We start from the raw sequence: 20168 nt of genomic DNA, 5'->3' as shown, positions 1-20168 counted from the left end.
TCTCCTCAATAATCACTGGCGTTAAAATAAATACACAGCCAGGGAGCCCTCACAGTTAATCCACACAGAAAAGATTGTACCGGCATTGGTAAAGGAGTCTATCCCCTCAAACCTTTAAAGCAGGTTTCAGGTGTCTAGTGATGTTTGGAGTCAGACTCACCTTCAGGGGGTGGAGGGTCCTCAGGTTGAAGCAGCAGTGATGTAGTTTCCTCTTTTCTCTCCTGTAGCTGAACTCAGAGGAAGTTGTTAGTTTGGTCTGAATCTGATCGTCTGGTTTTCAGTCCGTTCGTCTCTCCGTAGTGAGGAAGAGTAACAAACTGTTTCCTGGTTTGTCTCTTTATTCAAATCTAACACACAGGTGTGTCTTGTTCCACAAACACCTGCCACTCCTCTACAGCTCTCAGTAGGTTGAATCAACTGGTTTAACTTCATTTCATCTTTGCAGAACATTATAACCCTCACGGAGCTCATACAAATATCCTTAATTTGTTCAGTTATAATAAAGCTTTCATTGTCAGGTCCAAAAAGTGAGTCACTTTGTTCTGGTGACCCGGCACATTGGACAGCAATCAAACAGGACGGTTTTTTGGTGGCTTTTATTTTGAAGTCAGTTTTTTGTTGCTTTTATTTTGAAGTCAGTCCTTGGTTGGTTTTAACCAGAGCCCGAGAGAGATAAGAGTTACGACACTCTTTGATGTCGCCGCCAGCCGGTCACGTGGTTTATTTATGCCGGGATTCGTCTATCGTTTTTCCAACCCAGTTTAGATCCCACTTCCGCATTACGCAAGCGTCGACGCGGCGTTACGTCACAGCATCAAATATAGACAGGTTACATCACTGCCTCACGTGGCACACCTGCGGAATCTGAATCTGACAAGCGAAATACCGTCCTTTTAAACGCAGCATAATATACAATATAATAGTGCTTCTTGATCAGTTGTCATACCATGGTTGGATGTGCAGCATTTGGAAGCTCTAATCGATCAGAGGAGGGGTTCCGGATGTATGGCTTCCCTAAGGACGTAGAGAGAAGGAAGAGATGGGTGGCAATGGTCAACAGACAAAACCTGTGTCTGACAGAGGACAGCAGAAAACTCTGTCATGTGACTCATGTTCACAGAGGTGACATGACTTGTTAACATATTAAAGGGCATCATATTTCCAAGTGTAGAGAATTATGACATTTGAAGTGTGCAGGTTTGAGGTTGAGGCCAGATGCTGTTCCAACAGTATTTATACATCGGCCTAAGCTGAAAAGGAGGAAATCCACGTCAAGGAGTACGCCTCCAGCTGTTAATGTCAGGAATGATGACCACACCTATTATGGCACATCAAACATTGCTATGATATATTAAGCTAACAATGTTTCCCATGTTATATAATTCAAGGATAGACTACACTCCTAATGCAACCTTCAGATTATACAGCTTCAAAACCACCAGGGTTCAGGGACTCTCTGGAGACTCATATACCACATGCAGATCATCTACACATTTCTTCATACTTCACATTGCCAATAGACGAACTTCGATGAATGTCCCTATAGGAGTGTAGTGTACCCTTAAATGACAAAAGGTGCACATGTAAAGGCAGCATCACATAGAACAGCAAGATGACCTTGTTGTTGTTACAGAGATTCAGGGAGAGATGGAGGTGGAGATCCAAGGGAATGAAAGGGACATAACAGAGAGAGAGAGAGATGTCAGCAGACTGCCAGGGGTCAGTCTGTCAGGGGCCGGCAATCAAGAGGCCACCTTACCAGAGATCAGTGTGCCAGGGGCCAGTCTGTCAGGGGCCGGCAATCAAGAGGCCACCTTACCAGAGATCAGTGTGCCAGGGGCCAGTCAGTCAGGGGCCAGCTATGAAGAGGCCACCTTACCAGAGATCAGTGTGCCAGGGGCCAGTCTGTCAGGGGCCGGCAATCAAGAGGCCACCTTACCAGAGATCAGTGTGCCAGGAGCCAGTCTGTCAGGGGCCGGCAATCAAGAGGCCACCTTACCAGAGATCAGTGTGCCAGGGGCCAGTCTGTCAGGGGCCGGCAATCAAGAGGCCACCTTACCAGAGATCAGTGTGCCAGGGGCCAGTCTGTCAGGGGCCGGCAATCAAGAGGCCACCTTACCAGAGATCAGTGTGCCAGGGGCCAGTCTGTCAGGGGCCGGCAATCAAGAGGCCACCTTACCAGAGATCAGTGTGCCAGGGGCCAGTCTGTCAGGGGCCGGCAATCAAGAGGCCACCTTACCAGAGATCAGTGTGCCAGGGGCCAGTCTGTCAGGGGCCGGCAATCAAGAGGCCACCTTACCAGAGATCAGTGTGCCAGGAGCCAGTCAGTCAGGGGCCAGCTATGAAGAGGCCAGTTTGCCGGGGTCAGGTGCTCCAGGGACCAGACTGCCAAGGGCCAGTTGTGACCGGGCTCACGTAGAGGATCTAATGAGGCAACTGGGAAGGGAGAGATTACAAAGAGAGAGAGCAGAGAGGACTCTGGGAAACCAGAAAAACATTCATTCGGCATTAAAAAACAAACACAGTTTAATTAATCTAAAGTTTAAAAAAAATCTTCAACACAGACCAAATTAGAGACTTGGGCAATCAAAAAAAGGTGGGACACGGGGGGGGGGGGGTTTAGGATATAAAACCCTCCAAGCCCTGAACAGCCTCTGCCTGACACCAGGACCAATCAGAGGAGGACACGTCAAACTGAGCCAGGAGTGTTGGGGGAGGGGTTTGATATGCTGAGGTAGGGCTGGGCGATATGGTCTCTAAATTATATCGCGATATTTACTGACTACATCGCGATACACGATATATATCGTGATATTCTGAAATTTCCTCTAAAACACATAATCTTTTTAATTGAACCCCTTGATGTTTACAGTCACGCCAGTATGATGATTCTAGTAGTCCCTGCAACATATGTCTGCATTAAACCATTGTTATTTATTCTGTCTTCATTAGTGGTTTCTATTAAAACGATTTTAACCAACACACAAAAAATATATATTAGTTAGCCGTCATTGTTTACGGTGTGCAGAGCAGATTTTTATCCTCGCGCCAAATAATCACAAGATGGATCGTTACGTAGTGACAATAAATAAAGAAGCACCCCAGCCCTCAACAACACAGGCAGGGATGACAGAACATGATGGAACAGCAGTGCAAAAGAAGTCTAAAAGCAGACAGTACAGCGAAAGCTACCTTCGGTATGGTTTCTCCTGGACTGGGGATGCTGACTGCCCGACGCCAGAATGCTTAATCTGCAGAGAAAAATGATCCAACGAAGGAATGCTGCCAAGTAAACTAGCAAGACACTTTAGAACAAAACATCCTTCTTATAATTCCAAGGACATTGAGTATTTCCAGAGACTGAAATCACAAAATGAGAAGCAGAGTCAACGTATGCTTTCGTCTCCACGTGTCTCTGACAAAGCACAAGAGGCCAGCTATTTGGTTGCTGAGTTAATCGCCAAGGCAACAAAGGCCCACACTATCGCGGAAAACCTCATTCTACCGGCATGTAAGGAAATTGTCAGCGTAATGATCGGGCCAGATGCTACTAAAGAAATCGATAAAATTCCATTATCCAACAATACAATCAAACGTCGCATCGATGACATGTCAGTAGACATAGAAACTGTCCTAACTGAACAAATACAGAGAAGTGGAAAATTCGCTCTGCAAGTTGATGATTCAACAGACATAAGTGGCCACTGTCAACTCATTGCCAACGTGAGATATGTTGACGGAGCATCCATTGAGGAGATGAGGACGGTCGGCTGAAAATCCGTCTTTAAACAGAGTCAGTTTAGTAACAAATGCGTTCATGTGCGCATATAGATCCAACACGGTTTGGCATCTTCCCTGTAACCGCATATTCAGGTGATTAAGATGCGAGGTAATGTCCGCAAGGAAAGCCATGTCGAGAAGAAAATCTGTATTCCTGAGTTTTGCGCAGTACGCACTTGTATCACATCGGATGGTGTCCTCCAAGAACACAGGGATTTCTGCGCGTAGCGCAAAAAACCTCTCCGAGCATTTTCCACGGCTCGTCCACCTTATCTCTGTGTGCATCTGTAAATCACCGTACCGTTCACTTCATCCAAAAAGGCTATAAACTTCCTGTGATTGAGAGACCGGTTCCCTCCTCGAATGAGATTAGTAGTCTTGGTAACTAAATCCATGACATGGCTAAAGTTCATTGATTTGGCACACAGAGCCTCCTGCAATATCAAAACGACATTTGATTTAGCCTGATTTTTTTTTTACAAAGAATGCCCACATTCAAAACCATTAGAATAGCTAACAATAATGTTACCCACCTGATGTATGATGCAGTGCAGTATTGGACAGTCAACGCCACTCTGGCGGAGGAGGCCGGCGAATCCAGTGCGCTTTCCTTGCATTGCTGGCGCACCATCGGTAACAACAGCTGAGAGCTTGTGAAATCCTCCGTGCGCACTTACAACATTTTCAACAGCGTCGAAAATATCTTGTCCTTTGGTAGTGCCATGCAAAGAAGCCAGTTTCAACAACTCCTCGTGCACTTCAAAGGAACTGTTAATGGCCCGTGTGTAGATGAGAAGCTGGCTCACATCAGTCACATCAGTGCTCTCATCCAACGCTAAGGAAAAGTATGCACAGTCATGCATGACTTGTTTTACCTTTTGTTCGACATGATATGATATGATGGTATATCAAATAGTCTTCGTGTCACTGTCCGACGGGACAAAGAGACGGTTTCAAAGTGTTTAGCCATGTTGTCATCTCCGAATGCTTTAGCCATATGGACTGCACAACTCTTCACCATTTCGCCGTCAGACAGGGGCTTCTTAGCTTTAGCAAGCTCAAGGGAAACGGCATAAGACGCCGTGAGAGACGATTGCTGTGTAGTCGTGGCTCTGGTAAAAAAGTTCTGCTGCATATTTTCCCTTTTAGGTCAGCAACGATGGCGACTCTGGCAGCTCCTGTGTGCTTTTCATATTTGTCTTTATGGGTGCTGTTGTAGTGGCGACTTAAATTGTAGTCCTTCATTGCCGATTTAGTTTCAAGACACACCAAACACATAGGTTTGCCTTTGAATTCTGTAAACAGATCATCTATTTCCCATTTTGGCTGAAAGAGACGGTTTTCTAGGTTCAGTTTTCTTTTTTGGGCGCTCATGTTTCTTTTCCCGCTAACGGAGGAAAGCCGCGAGGTAAACAGAAGACAATATACACTTGGCTGCAGGCCTCATGAATTTGGGGGGAGCGCCCTCTAGCGGTGAATATTATTAATTACAAGTGGGGTCTGGTTCAAATGATTTGCTTGTTTACAACTGTGAAACCAATATATTTTTGTAAATTGACTCGCGGGCCGCACAAAGTGAGGGCGGTGGCCACATGCGGCCCACGGGCCGCCAGTTGCCCATCCCTGCCTCAGATGTTAGGCTTGAAGTCAAACTGACTTTCAGTGGGCCTTTAATCATCACTGATGTTAAGTTTACATTCACCTCAGGGCTCAGTGTGCTTTCCAGGGGCTCCACAGCAAACAGCTCTGGCTCCCTCTGCTGGTTGTTGTGCTGGCAGACCAAGGACCCAGGTTCCCAGCAAGCTTTTATCGAGTGACTGGTGACCTGGTTCTGATCAGCTGTCTGTCCCCGCTGCCACACAAGTATATATTAGTCCTGACTCTGATTAAATCCTGAGTTTAAATGTAAATGTAAAACTTAATATGCTGAACACCTATGTGTTTACTCCTCCAGGCTCTGCCCTGTGACCCTGTTCAACATTCACTACTTATATAACATACTTATGATTATAAAACCTTTTCTTTAATCCCTGATTCTGAGGAACCAAGAGTTAATTCAGGCTCTAAACTCTGTTTATTAAATATCATTTCAGTTTAAACATTGATTGTAATGTCTGGAAACGTTATAATCTGAAGTAGATTTCTTAATGTGTTTGTTCAGAGCTGATAAATGATTGGCCGCTCAAACATTCAGGTGGATACATGTTTTTATTTATTCTGGATCCCGTCACACACAAATCAGAAATGAACAACAATTTAAAATGACACCGAATGAAAGAAACAGAAAAGGTTAAACTAACCCGACATAAAGATCTGAAATCATTGATCATGTGAAGAAAGCTCTTCCTCTCATTGGCTCTAAATCAGGGGTCTCCAACCTTTTTTAGGATGAGAGCTACTTTCAAAAAATAAGTCGTGCTACTTTTACTCCTCTTTTTTTGTTTTTTGCAGTGTATGTATTTAGCAGTTAGATAGATATAGAGTTGTAGTAGGTAGATAGAGTTCGCTATGATTTAGGTTTCCTTCATGCATAGGGTAGATTCTTTTAATTACATTTCCTTTTTTGTTTTGTGTATTTTATACATTTTGGATTTGCTTTGCGAGCTATTTTTAGAACATGCCCCTGCGGGCGACTAATGGCGCATTTACACTGCAGGCCTCGCTCGGCCTCGCTCGGTTTGGTTAGGCCTTATTAGGCCCGGCTCAATTTAATGCTGCGCTCACATTACAGTTTAGTAGCTTGGGTAGTATCTATAGTAACGCAGTGTAGGCGGAGCCGTGAGATCATCTTCAATGAGCGCCCCAGAAAAACAACACAGCCGTTAGCTCTTAGCACTCAGAGCTCACAGCTCTTCATATCTGTTCAGAAACTAGACACAAGTTAAACAAGTACAAACCACATACTGTCTGTGTCATGGCGAATACAGTCGCTGGTTTATTTATGTCTGTAGGCCGTTGTTGTGAGTGTAGCATTGTGAGCGTTGGAGCATATATAACGTTAGCTTAGCCAAATCTCCATTCAGAAAACACGCATTTTAAAAGGTTTTTCTCCTGCCGTCTGTCTGCAGACTTATCAAAGCATTAATTCATGGTTTTTACTAACCGGTATCAGTATGTTGTTACTTCGGCATCATTTTGAAACGTGTATTACAATTAAATCACGGTAAAATATGTTCATCTTGTTGTAGTTGTACCCCCCGAGCCAGCGATTCTCTCTCTAGTTTAGCAAACTCAGCCCGACTCAGCCCTGGTTGTTGGCCTCGATAGAACCACGATTTAGTCGGGCTAGAACAAATGTGAAAAAGTAGCCCCGGGCCGGAACTAGGCCAAGTGGAAGCGCAACCAAAAACAGGCCCCGCACGGCTCGGCACACTTAAAGCGAGCTCCGCGCTGTAGTGTGAATGCGCCATAAGTTGGCTACCCCTGCTCTAAATCAAACACCATGTTAATGAGAGTTATGGAGAAACATCATTCTTACAAGCTTTGGTTGGTCCCACGTGTTAAGGAGAAGATATTAAGCTAAGTGCATGTATTTCAGTTTAATAAAAGTTGACAGTAAAAAATATAAAGTATATTGTCAAACTAAGTAACAAGAATTCAAACTAAACAGATGAAGCTTCAGATTTTAAATTCAGTGAATGTCTCTCTAAGAAATGAACTCCATCAGAGATATTGTTGCAGCTATATAAGGGTTGATGTTATTTAGTAAGTTAATATTTATTTACTGGCTATTTTTGTTTTTTACATTACATTACATTTAGCTGAAGCTTTTATCCAAAGTGACTTACAATAAGTGCTTTGTTAGTATTTAAGTGCTTTGTTACTATATAAGTGCTTTGTTACTATATAAGTGCTTTGTTAGTATATAAGTGCTTTGTTAGTATATAAGTGCTTTGTTAGTATTTAAGTGCTTTGTTAGTATATAAGTGCTTTGTTACTATTTAAGTGCTTTGTTAGTATATAAGTGCTTTGTTACTATATAAGTGCTTTGTTACTATATAAGTGCTTTGTTAGTATATAAGTGCTTTGTTAGTATATAAGTGCTTTGTTAGTATATAAGTGCTTTGTTAGGATATAAGTGCTTTGTTACTATATAAGTGCTTTGTTAGTATATAAGTGCTTTGTTAGTATATAAGTGCTTTGTTAGGATATAAGTGCTTTGTTACTATATAAGTGCTTTGTTAGTATATAAGTGCTTTGTTAGTATATAAGTGCTTTGTTAGTATATAAGTGCTTTGTTAGTATATAAGTGCTTTGTTACTATATAAGTGCTTTGTTACTATTTAAGTGCTTTGTTAGTATATAAGTGCTTTGTTAGTATATAAGTGCTTTGTTAGTATGTAAGTGCTTTGTTACTATATAAGTGCTTTGTTAGTATATAAGTGCTTTGTTAGTATATAAGTGCTTTGTTACTATATAAGTGCTTTGTTAGTATATAAGTGCTTTGTTAGTATATAAGTGCTTTGTTAGTATTTAAGTGCTTTGTTACTATATAAGTGCTTTGTTAGTATATAAGTGCTTTGTTAGTATATAAGTGCTTTGTTACTATATAAGTGCTTTGTTAGTATATAAGTGCTTTGTTAGTATGTAAGTGCTTTGTTACTATATAAGTGCTTTGTTAGTATATAAGTGCTTTGTTAGTATATAAGTGCTTTGTTACTATATAAGTGCTTTGTTAGTATATAAGTGCTTTGTTAGTATATAAGTGCTTTGTTAGTATATAAGTGCTTTGTTAGGATATAAGTGCTTTGTTAGGATATAAGTGCTTTGTTAGTATATAAGTGCTTTGTTAGTATATAAGTGCTTTGTTAGGATATAAGTGCTTTGTTAGGATATAAGTGCTTTGTTAGGATATAAGTGCTTTGTTAGTATATAAGTGCTTTGTTACTATATAAGTGCTTTGTTAGGATATAAGGGCTTTTTTATCCATTTTTTTTCATTCTATCTCTGGAAGTGGAGTCCAAAGAGATGAGTTCTCAGTCTGAAGAAGATGTGTAAGCTTTCTGCTGTCCTGATTTCAATGGGGAGCTCATTCCACCATTTTGGAGCCAGGATAGCAAACCCACGTGTTTCTGCTGATGGGAACTTGGGTCCCCCTCGCAGTGCGGGTGCAGCGAGCTGTTTGGCTGATGCAGAGCGGAGTGCACGTGCTGGGGTGTACGGTTTAACCATGTCCTGGATGTAGGAAGGGCCAGATCCATTCACAGCATGGTACGCAAGCACCAGTGTCTTGAAGTGGATTCTAGCAGTTACTGGAAGCCAGTGAAGGGAGCGGAGGAGCGGCGTGGTGTGGGAACATTCAGGAAGGTTGAAGACCAGACGAGCCGCTGCATTCTGGATGAGCTGCAGAAGTCGGATGGCACATGCAGGTAGACCAGCCAGGAGGGAGTTGCAGTAGTCTAGGCGTGAGATGACGAGAGCCTGGACCAGAACCTGCGTCTCTTTCTGGGTCAGCTGGGGACGTATCCTCCTGATGTTGTAAAGCGTGTATCTGCAGCAGCGGGTTGTAGCAGAGATGTTTGCAGTGAAGGACAGTTTGTTATCTAGGGTCACACCCAGATTCCTTGCAGTCTGAGTCGGGGAAACAACAGAGGTGCCGATGTTGATTGTTAGGTCAAGAGTGGGACAATCTTTTCCCGGAAGGAAAAGCAGTTCAGTCTTGTCAAGGTTGAGCTTGTTTAAATTGAATTAGTCATTATATGTAATATTCACTTTTGTTCCAGCAGTTTTCACCTCCTTTTATTTTGAAGGAGGTTTTGGGCACTGGGTGTTTATATTTGAGACAGGTGGAGGTTGGATGGCGCACCAGACGAGCAAATGGTTTTTCACCAGGAGAAACAGCAGGAAGAAGGTAAATCATTGTTCTCTGTGTGTTACTGGCAATCTCAAAATAAATGGTGGAAAGCATATTCTGCCCGAACATTGGACATTAATTCCCTGCGCAAGATTCTCTTTCTGGTTAGCGGCAGTTTTAGTTTAAGCTACGTTTTTTTATTCTATTCATTTTATTAGCTGCTACAGATATAATGCTCCTGTTTTTCTAACTGCTCTGTTCACACTGTCACACACACCTTCCCTGGTAATATCTTCACTGTTTCCCAAGTGTAAATGAATGGAAACATCTTCTCAGTGAAAGTGTGTGTGAAGGTGTGTATGGGTGTGTTCGTGTCAGGATCAGAGAACGACAGCTTTCCTCTGTTCCAGTCCAGATTCACTCTGACCCTCTGGAGCTCCTTCTTCAGGCTGAGATCAGTGGGTGGAGCTGATGGTGACCGTGTTGAGTATTTACCTCCAATACACACTATTCTCCATAATCCACACTCTATGTCTCCCTTCCTCTGGAGAGACTCTGCTAACACACCCAGTCCCCAGCATGTACTGTTTCCAACCTGGACATCCCAGCTGTGAGTCCCTGAGTTAAAGCCCTCAGAGCCCAGGACAGAGAAGAAGAATTCATCAAACCTCTCTGGATTATCAGGAAGTTCCTGTCTCTCTCCTCCTCTCACACTGGTCAGATCTTCAGACAGGATGAGGTCTCGGTGAGCAGTGTTTGGGTCCAGGATGAGAGGAGAGTAGGACACCATGTCCTTCATCTTGCTCCAGATGTTGAAGCTGAGGTTGCCCAGGTGTTTGGCCTGGTCTATCAGAGCTCCTGAGGGCAGCTGTGGAGCTGCTATCTCTCTTTCCGCAGCCTTCATCTTCTCCTCTATCACCCTCCTCTTCTGCTCCTCTTCCTCCCTCAGTGCAGATACCCTGGCCTCCTCTTCCTCTTCTAAAAACTTGTGAAGCTTCTTAAATTGCTTCCTAATCTGCAGCTCTGTGTATTGAGCCTGGTCCGTCAGGTGTTTTAATGTTTGACCCTTCAACTCCTTCAGGTGTTCTGCCGCTTCATTGCTGGAAGCCATGTTGTCTCTGAGTAAAGCTGAAAACACAGCAGACAGGAAGTACAGTCAGTCATGGCTCCCCCAGCCCCCCCCCTCTACTGACTGAAATCTGCTCGGAGTGGTGTTGGAGTCAGACTCACCTTCAGGGGGTGGAGGGTCCTCAGGTTGAAGCAGCAGTGTTGTAGTTTCCTCTTTTCTCTCCTGTAGCTGAACTCAGAGGAAGTTGTTAATCTGGTCTGAAGGTGAATCTGATCGTCTGGGTTTCAGTCCGTCTCTCTGAAGTGATGAAGAAGAAGAGAATCAGAATCAGAATACCTTTATTAGTCCCACAGAGGGGACATTTACATTGGTTCAGCAGAAAAGAGCCAAAGACAGCTTAATGTTAAATATAAGCAAAGTACTCAGTGATGAGTAGGAGCTGCTGGAACAGGCTGCCACTCATTTGAATGGTTGCTATGGTAACAACCTGTTTCCTGGTATCTCTCTTTGTTCAACTTTAACACACAGGTGTCTCTAGGGTTGCCAACTGTCCCGTAAAATACGGGATTGTCCCGTTTTTGGAAACGTAAGTACCTGTCCCGTAATGAACTGATACGGGACGCACCTTGTCCCGTATTTTGGGGTGGTGGAAGAATGACCGCTCGTTATGGTGATTCTCAGTCATTCGCTCTCTTGAGGACTGCGTGCGCACCTCTCAGAGCCACACACACACAAGCAGGGGGGGCTATCTTGAGCTGTGGGAGCAGCAGCATGCACGCTCAGCTCATTGGTCAATACTCATAGTCATGCAGCAGAGGAGCCAATCACTATAACGTATCGTATCTTAGCAACCGTTTCACCTCCATGCTGCTCGTCCTGCCCAACATGGAAGATGCTGCCGACGACAAGCACAAACAAAACTACCTCCTCAGAGTCCGAAAGTGATGCAAAAAACAACTTTTCTCCTCCTCCTCCGCCGAAGAAAAAGACGAAAAGAAAGAGTTACTACAGAACTGAGTGGGAAAAAGAATACGTGTGGCTAGAAAGCGTAAGGGACGATGTGCACAAGGCAAATTGTACTGTCTGCCGCCGACAATTTTCAGTTAGTCACGGAGGACTAACTGACGTTAAACAACATGCTGCAGGTGAAAACCACATGAAAACAGAGAAGCAAAGGAGAAGCCAGGGAGCCTTGACACAGTTCCTCGTTCGTCCAGCAACTCCAGAGGCTAACTTGGTATGTCAAATAAGGATGTTAATTTTGTATATGAATTTAAATTAAACCTACATTTACAAACATTTTGTTTGGTCAATTTCATACTGCTAAATGTTCAATGTAATTAAGTACCCCAACACTGATACACTGTGATATTTTTTAAACAATATATGATCAACTTAATCATATAATGATGCAAGTAGATGTAATGACTAATATTTATTCATAATCAGAGGTGGTAGAGTAGCCAAAAGTGTACTCAAGTAAGAGTATTGTTGTTTTAAAACAATATTACTCAAGTAAAAGTAAGAAGTATTTTTCATTAAAACTACTATTCACCTCCGGAGACCCAGAAATTAATTGTGTCCACTATAGAGGACACCAAGGGAAAGGAAGGACTGAAGGATGGAGGGAGGAGTGAAGGGAGGTCAGAAGGAGCTAGGGAAAGAAGGAAGGAAGGAGGAAAGATTGAAGGAAGGAAATAAGCAAGTAAGGTAGGAAGGAAGGAGTGGAAGATGGAAAGAAGTAAGGAGGGAAAGAAGGAAAGAGGGGGAAGGATGGAAGTAAAGAAGGAATGAATGAAGTACAGATTTAAGAAAGGAAAGAAGCAAGGAGGGAGGGAAGGAATATATATATATATATATATATATATATTGTATTCAAGAGGTGGGTAGAGCAGCCAACCGTATTCTTATTTTAGAACAATATTACTTAAGTAAAAGTAAAAAGTATTTTTCATTAAAACTACTCTTCAAAGTAAAATTTATCCAAAAAGCTACTCAAGTAAATGTAACTCATTACTACCCACCTCTGTTCATAATAAAAAATAATGCATACTATATACAACCTATACACACTCAAACAGCTAGTATATACATGTGTAATACATATCAGGTAGTATTTGATATTATATATAATATTATATTACAATGATTATATGTATAGTGATATTTTCTTTTTCTTTTACAGGTAACTGCTGCTGAGGTAGCCCATGTTTATCACACGGTCAAACATAATTTGAGCTATAACTCATCTGATTGTGCATTCAAATTGACCCTGCAAACACTAAGTGACTCCTCAATCGCAAAAAAGATGTCGTGTGGGAAGACAAAAGCTGAGGCAGTGGTCACTGATGTCCTGGCACCAAAGGCAGTTGAAGAGGTACTCAGCCATTTGAAGAGTGAAGTGAAGCCGCTCCAGTTTTCTCTACAAACTGATGCCTCAAATAGAGGCAATCGTAAGATGTTTCCCTTGGCTGTGCAGTTTTTCACTCCAGAGAAGGGCATTGTTAAAAGGCTGATCGACTTTGTTGAAAATGCAGATGAGTCTGCTGCAGGGATAGCCAGTTCAATCCAAAGTTCTCTGGACAAAATGGGTCTAACTTTGGATCATGTGTCTGCATTCAGTGCAGACAATGCAAATGTCAATTATGGCATCCATAACTCTGTCTTCACAAAATTGAAGGAGTCCAACAGCGAGATCCTCCGTGGCAACTGCCATGCACATGTGGTCCATAACACCGTGAAACATGCCTTGGATAAGCTGTCAATTGATGTGGAAAATATTGTCCTGAAGGTGTACGGTCACTTTTCCATCTCTGCCAAAAGGAGAGAGACCCTGAAGGAGTTCTGTGAGTTTCTGGATGTAGAGTTCCATGACATTCTGCGCCATGTGGTGACCAGATGGCTGTCACTCAACCCTGCAATCAGCCGCTTGTTGGAGAACTGGACTGCGCTGAAGTGATATTTCATCAGCCTCGGTGATGAATGTCCAAGGCGGCTGCGAGAGTTGCTGAGGTTGCCTGAAGATGCAGCTGGGGTTGAAGAGGAGGCTGATCTTGCAGAGGTGTATCTCCTCTTCTGCAACAATGTCCTGATGCTTTTTGAAGAGTCGGTCAAAAAACTGGAGAGGGATGCCACCACATCTGCTGACCTATATGCCATCATGGACTCTTTTCTGAGAAAACTAATCAAGAGAAGAGATGATCAGTTCTATGGCTACCTCACCAAACAAAAGCTTCGGCGTCTCATTCCATCTGAAGCTAACCTTGCCAGGGAAGAGTTTACAGCCTTCTTAAACACTGCCATCACTTATCTGCAGAAGTGGTTCACATTCTCTCAGGAAAACTGGCTCTTTTACCTGCAGCCACTCTGTCTGACATCTGGGAACATCTCATATGAAGACATGGAAAAGATCATTGAGAAGCTACACCTAGTTGCCAGGTATGTAACTCACACACTGTACCACTTTGTACTTATTCCCTTTATACTGGCATATTATGCACACCACTTTTGTCTTGTATTAATAAAAAACAAAATTATACATAAATACTTCTCATCATACAAATCATGTCTTATTTAAATGCAAACAAATGCACGGGGCTTTTATGTGTTGTTTTTAATATAACATTTTATCAAATGAATTCAACAAGTGTCTCAGTAGTTTTTAATAATGCTACTGAACTGAATTCCAGTTTCATCTCTATTCGCAGGCTCAACCTCTCCATGGATGAGCTCTTTGATGAGTGTGTTACGGCAAACAGCCTCCTCGATCACCTCACAAAGTCAAAGGATGATTGGGAGCTGAAGGGAACAGCTGAGAGGTGGGTAGCAGTTCTCAGGGGCCGGGCAGCTGACCTTCCAAACATTCTGGCTGTGGTGTCCTTTGTCCTCAGCATCCCTTCCTCTACTGGGTACGTGGAGAGGGTCTTTTCTTTGATGAAAAATAAATGGTCAGATGTGCGGAACAGATGCTCTGTTGAACTAATTAAGAGTGAGCTGATTGTCACTCTCAATTATGAAGAGTCTTGCTCAGAGTTTTACACTGCATCTCTGGTGGATAGACAACTCCTTGCTGCTGCAAAAGGCCAACAAAAATACAAGTGGAAGAAATAGGGTTGTGTGACATCGTCTCTGGTTGTTCCATAGGCAGTTTTGGGGTTTGCCAATAGTATTTTTTTTCTGCTTTAATGTGCACACACACACACACACACACACACACACACACACACACACACACACACACACACACACACACACACACACACACACACACACACACACACACACACACACACACACACACACACACACACACACACCCCCACACACACACACACACACACACACACACACACACACACACACACACACACACACACACACACAGGTGGTGTGTTTTTCTTTAGTTTACGATTTTGCACTAATCTACTTTTTTCTTTCAAAGAGGCCAAATATGTTTGCACTACATCTCAAACACACAGTTTTTTGTTCAGAAGGTTTATATTTATGTGTTTTGTTCAGAAGGTGTGTTTTGCACTGATTTATTTAGTTATTTAAAGACAACTGTTTTGCACATTTGAAAAAATAAATGATTGAACGATAATCTGTTTCTCATGTCTCATGTCTATAACCTAACTATAACCTCACACTTTGGGTGTTTGACACAAAATTTAGACTGGAATTGAGGGGTTTAACCCAAAAATGGGGGGTTTTGCCGCGCTGCCAAGATGTGTCCCTTATTTGAAACTCTGGGAGTTGGCAACCCTATTTATAGCCCAACATTAGCCTCCTTTAGCTTAGTGGTGGTGACGTGAAGTCATGTGACCGTGCTGTAGTTCCTTTATAGCCCAACATTAGCCACCTTTAGCTCAGCGGTGGTGACGTGAAGTCATGTGACCGTGCTGTAGTTCCTTTAGAGCCCAACATTAGCCTCCTTTAGCTTAGCAGTGGTGACGTGAAGTCATGTGACCGTGCTGTAGTTCCTTTAGAGCCCAACATTAGCCTCCTTTAGCTTAGCGGTGGTGACGTGAAGTCATGTGACCGTGCTGTAGTTCCTTTAGAGCCCAACATTAGCCTCCTTTAGCTTAGCGGTGGTGACGTGAAGTCATGTGACCGTGCTGTAGTTCCTTTAGAGCCCAACATTAGCCACCTTTAGCTTAGCGGTGGTGACGTGAAGTCATGTGACCGTGCTGTAGTTCCTTTAGAGCCCAACATTAGCCTCCTTTAGCTTAGCGGTGGTGACGTGAAGTCATGTGACCGTGCTGTAGTTCCTTTATAGCCCCAACATTAGCCTCCTTTAGCTTAGCGGTGGTGACGTGAAGTCATGTGACCGTGCTGTAGTTCCTTTATAGCCCAACATTAGCCTCCTTTAGCTTAGCGGTGGTGACGTGAAGTCATGTGACCGTGCTGTGGTTCCTTCATAGCCCAACATTAGCCTCCTTTAGCTTAGCGGTGGTGACGTGAAGTCATGTGACCGTGCTGTAGTTCCTTCATAGCCCAACATTAGCCTCCTTTAGCTTAGCGGTGGTGACGTGAAGTCATGTGACCGTGCTGTAGTTCCTTTAGAGCCCAACATTAGCCTCCTTTAGCTTAGCGGTGGTGACGTGAAGTCATGTGACCGTGCTGTAGTTCCTTTAGAGCCCAACATTAGCCTCCTTTAGCTTAGCGGTGGTGACGTGAAGTCATGTGACCGTGCTGTAGTTCCTTTAGAGCCCAACATTAGCCTCCTTTAGCTTAGCGGTGGTGACGTGAAGTCATGTGACCGTGCTGTAGTTCCTTTAGAGCCCAACATTAGCCTCCTTTAGCTTAGCGGTGGTGACGTGAAGTCATGTGACCGTGCTGTAGTTCCTTTATAGCCCAACATTAGCCACCTTTAGCTTAGCGGTTAGACGTGAAGTCATGTGACCGTGCTGTAGTTCCTTTATAGCCCAACATTAGCCACCTTTAGCTTAGCGGTGGTGACGTGAAGTCATGTGACCGTGCTGTAGTTCCTTGATAGCCCAACATTAGCCACCTTTAGCTTAGCGGTGGTGACGTGAAGTCATGTGACCGTGCTGTAGTTCCTTTATAGCCCCACATTAGCCACCTTTAGCTTAGCGGTGGTGACGTGAAGTCATGTGACCGTGCTATAGTTCCTTTATAGCCCAACATTAGCCACCTTTAGCTTAGCGGTGGTGACGTGAAGTCATGTGACCGTGCTGTAGTTCCTTTAGAGCCCAACATTAGCCTCCTTTAGCTTAGCGGTGGTGACGTGAAGTCATGTGACCGTGCTGTAGTTCCTTTAGAGCCCAACATTAGCCTCCTTTAGCTTAGCGGTGGTGACGTGAAGTCATGTGACCGTGCTGTAGTTCCTTTATAGCCCAACATTAGCCTCCTTTAGCTTAGCGGTGGTGACGTGAAGTCATGTGACCGTGCTGTAGTTCCTTTATAGCCCAACATTAGCCTCCTTTAGCTTAGCGGTGGTGACGTGAAGTCATGTGACCGTGCTGTAGTTCCTTTATAGCCCAACATTAGCCACCTTTAGCTTAGCGGTGGTGACGTGAAGTCATGTGACCGTGCTATAGTTCCTTTATAGCCCAACATTAGCCACCTTTAGCTTAGCGGTGGTGACGTGAAGTCATGTGACCGTGCTGTAGTTCCTTTAGAGCCCAACATTAGCCTCCTTTAGCTTAGCGGTGGTGACGTGAAGTCATGTGACCGTGCTATAGTTCCTTTATAGCCCAACATTAGCCTCCTTTAGCTTAGCGGTGGTGACGTGAAGTCATGTGACCGTGCTGTAGTTCTTTTAGAGCCCAACATTAGCCACCCCTAGCTTAGCGGTGGTGACGTGCTATGGTTTTGCCCCAAAGGCGATATCATGGCTAGAAAGCTATCTATATAACAGAACTCAAAAGTGTATACTTTAATGGCAGTATCTCTAGTGCTAGATGTGTTGCAAGTGGAATTCCAGAAGGAAGTTCACTAGGTCCTTTACTCTTCTCAATCTTTACAAATGATTTTCCATTAGCTCTTGAAAAAGCACAAGTCTTTATGTCCTCGGATGACACGACAATATATACACAGGCTCCCACAATCGGTGAGATAACTGATATTTTGAACAAAGAACTGAAAACAGTAGTGGAATGGGTGACCAGCAACAAATTAGTGCTCAACATTAAAAAAAAAAAAAGTATTGTATTTGGCACAAATTACGTACTAAGGTCTAAACCGCAGTTGAATCTGATGCTGAATAATGTAGAGGTTGAGCAGGTGGAGGAAACAAAGCTCCTGGGACTCATCCTAGTGAACAATATATCATGGACGAAGCACATAGATTCAGTGGTGGCAAAGATGGGGAGGAATATATCTGTCATCAAGAGGTGCTCAGTGTTTTTACCACCGCAACTGACAAAACAAGTCATTGAGACTCTAGTCCTTTCACAACTGGACTACTGCTCAATGATCTGGTCAGGGGCAAACAAGAGGGACCTGGGAGAGCTGCAACTGGTTCAAAACAGAGCAGCTCGGCTTGCCCTTAGGTGTACACCAAGACATAATGTAAACAAAATGCATGTCAAGCTCTCGTGGACATTAGTCACGGAGAGGCTGATGGTATCACTCCTTGTCTTTTTGAGAAACTTAAATGAGCTGAAACATCCAACCTGTCTATATAAGCAACTTACACCTAGCTCTAAAATCCATACATATAAAACGAGACATGCCACAAGAGGTTGCTATCAAATCCCTAAAGCCAAAACAGAGTCTATGAAAAGCACAGTGCTGTATAGAGCCATGGCTGCATGGAACACACTGCCAGATCAGATTTCTAAAGAAACGACTAAAGCAAGCTTCAAAAGACGATTGAAGAGGCATCTAGAAGCCCAAAGATTGTAAATTACAGAAGCAGCAGACAGGTTATGGTAAACATACAGCAGCACACCGATTCATATAGGATTTTTAAACACATGCAGGAATATGGCACACACACAGCCTTTCACAGTTATGATTAGGATTGTATTTGTTTCGTTTGTTTTTACTCTAAAAGAAGCGAAGGGAGACATTTGTAAAATTACTATTCTTATTATTTTTCTTTCTTTTTTTTTCTTTCCAAGGAAATGGGGAATCAGGAAATAAGCTGTATGTGATGGTTGATATGAAAGTCACTGTTTGAAGGAAAATTGACGCCGTACACGATTTGTATCATTGTCTTGTAATGTACTGTCGAATGTCATGTTTTATGTTATTTGTGGACCCCAGGAAGATTAGCTGTTGTTATGCACCAGCTAATGGGGATCCTAATAAACTCATAAACTCATAAACGGGAAGTCAAGTGACCGTGCTCTACTTCCTTTATAGCCCCACATTAGCCTCCTTTAGCTTAGCGGTGGTGAAGTGAAGTCATGTGACCGTGCTGTAGTTCCTTTATAGCCCGACATTAGCCTCCTTTAGCTTAGCGGTGGTGAGGTGAAGTCATGTGACCGTGCTGTAGTTCCTTTATAGCCCAACATTAGCCTCCTTTAGCTTAGCGGTGGTGACGTGAAGTCATGTGACCGTGCTGTAGTTCCTTTATAGCCCAACATTAGCCTCCTTTTGCGGGTCACCCGTCGGGTATGCAGGACTCCATAGCCATATTGAAGTACCATTATTTTGCATCGTGTTGAATCGTATCGTATCGCCCCGAATCGCATAATGTTGAATCAAATCGTATCGAACTGTATCGCAACATGGGTGAATCGTATCGTATCGCATCGCCTGGTGTTTCAAATGTATCGTTAATGTATCGTATCGTGGCAACGTATCGAGATGCGCATTGCATCGGCCTCAGTGATGGAGATGCACATCCCTATAGGACAGTGTTCCTTCCTCTGGGGATGAGCAAGAAGCAGCCACACTGCGATTACTCCTTATCCCGTGAGCAAGGAGATCAATCCAAAGAGCCCTTCCGTAAACAAGCTACTTATTCGGCCTTGCGGCCCAATAATCGCTCTGACCTGGTGAGGCGGGGGCATCTCTGGCAATGAGCGAGTAGCCCACACACCCGCCTCCATGATCATCATCCAGGGAGAGTACTGCCCTGGGCGGTGGACTTCCATGGATGCCGGACCCGGAAGGAATGGCGAACGTGAATGGCACCGCCTCGGCCATATCCTGGTCCCCCAAAAACTTTAAGCAAAGGTGGTGGGGATCGGCGCCCGCTATTTCAGCCAGGGCACGAAAGGACAGGCCCGGGTCTCTAGCAGTGGCGACTCCCTGGAGGTATGATAACTCTTTCTTCTTCTTCCAAACGTCTTATCTCTGCTTCAGTTGTTGCCCGCTGGCTGAAGAGAAAGGGGATGATAGTCAGGAGGCGAGGCCTCCTTTTATACGGTGATATGCGCATTCAGGTAGGCCCGCCCCAAGGCCGGCTACGTCTATAGAAATCTCAGTAGGTGAATGCTTGCATAGAGGGTAGTACCCATAAAGTCCAGTAGAGGGCGGAGCCTGTGAGAGCTATAACAGGAACTCATTAACAATAGAAGCATGATTTCCCCACATCTTCAGCATTGTATC

At 43.7% G+C, this 20168-nt stretch overlaps 2 protein-coding genes across 3 annotated transcripts in view; one reads left to right on the top strand and one right to left on the bottom strand.

Annotated features, from left to right (window-relative positions):
• LOC307042906 (uncharacterized protein) overlaps positions 1–20168 on the bottom strand; it is a 34974-nt gene that overhangs the window by 13913 nt on the left and 893 nt on the right. The gene's annotated exons all lie outside the window — the stretch shown is intronic.
• LOC307043325 (uncharacterized protein) lies at positions 11184–15115 on the top strand. 2 transcript variants are annotated; one of them, XR_013809337.1, is made up of 3 exons: positions 11184–11880; positions 12829–14081; positions 14351–15115. XR_013809337.1 is itself a non-coding variant. In XM_079687703.1 (2 exons), exons 1-2 carry the CDS (start codon positions 11536–11538, stop codon positions 13600–13602), a joined length of 1119 nt encoding a protein of 372 aa, XP_079543829.1. In that variant the 5' UTR covers positions 11184–11535; the 3' UTR covers positions 13603–14185. The 2 variants fall into 2 exon arrangements, 1 of the variants encoding a protein (XP_079543829.1); XM_079687703.1 differs by lacking the exon at positions 14351–15115 and having other exon boundaries at positions 12829–14185.

Source organism: Notothenia rossii (assembly GCF_949606895.1).
Source record: "Notothenia rossii genome assembly, chromosome: 6".
Classification (NCBI taxonomy): Eukaryota; Metazoa; Chordata; class Actinopteri; order Perciformes; family Nototheniidae; genus Notothenia; species Notothenia rossii.
Note: the sequence above shows the minus strand (reverse complement) of the source record. Positions and strands in the feature narration are given on the sequence as shown.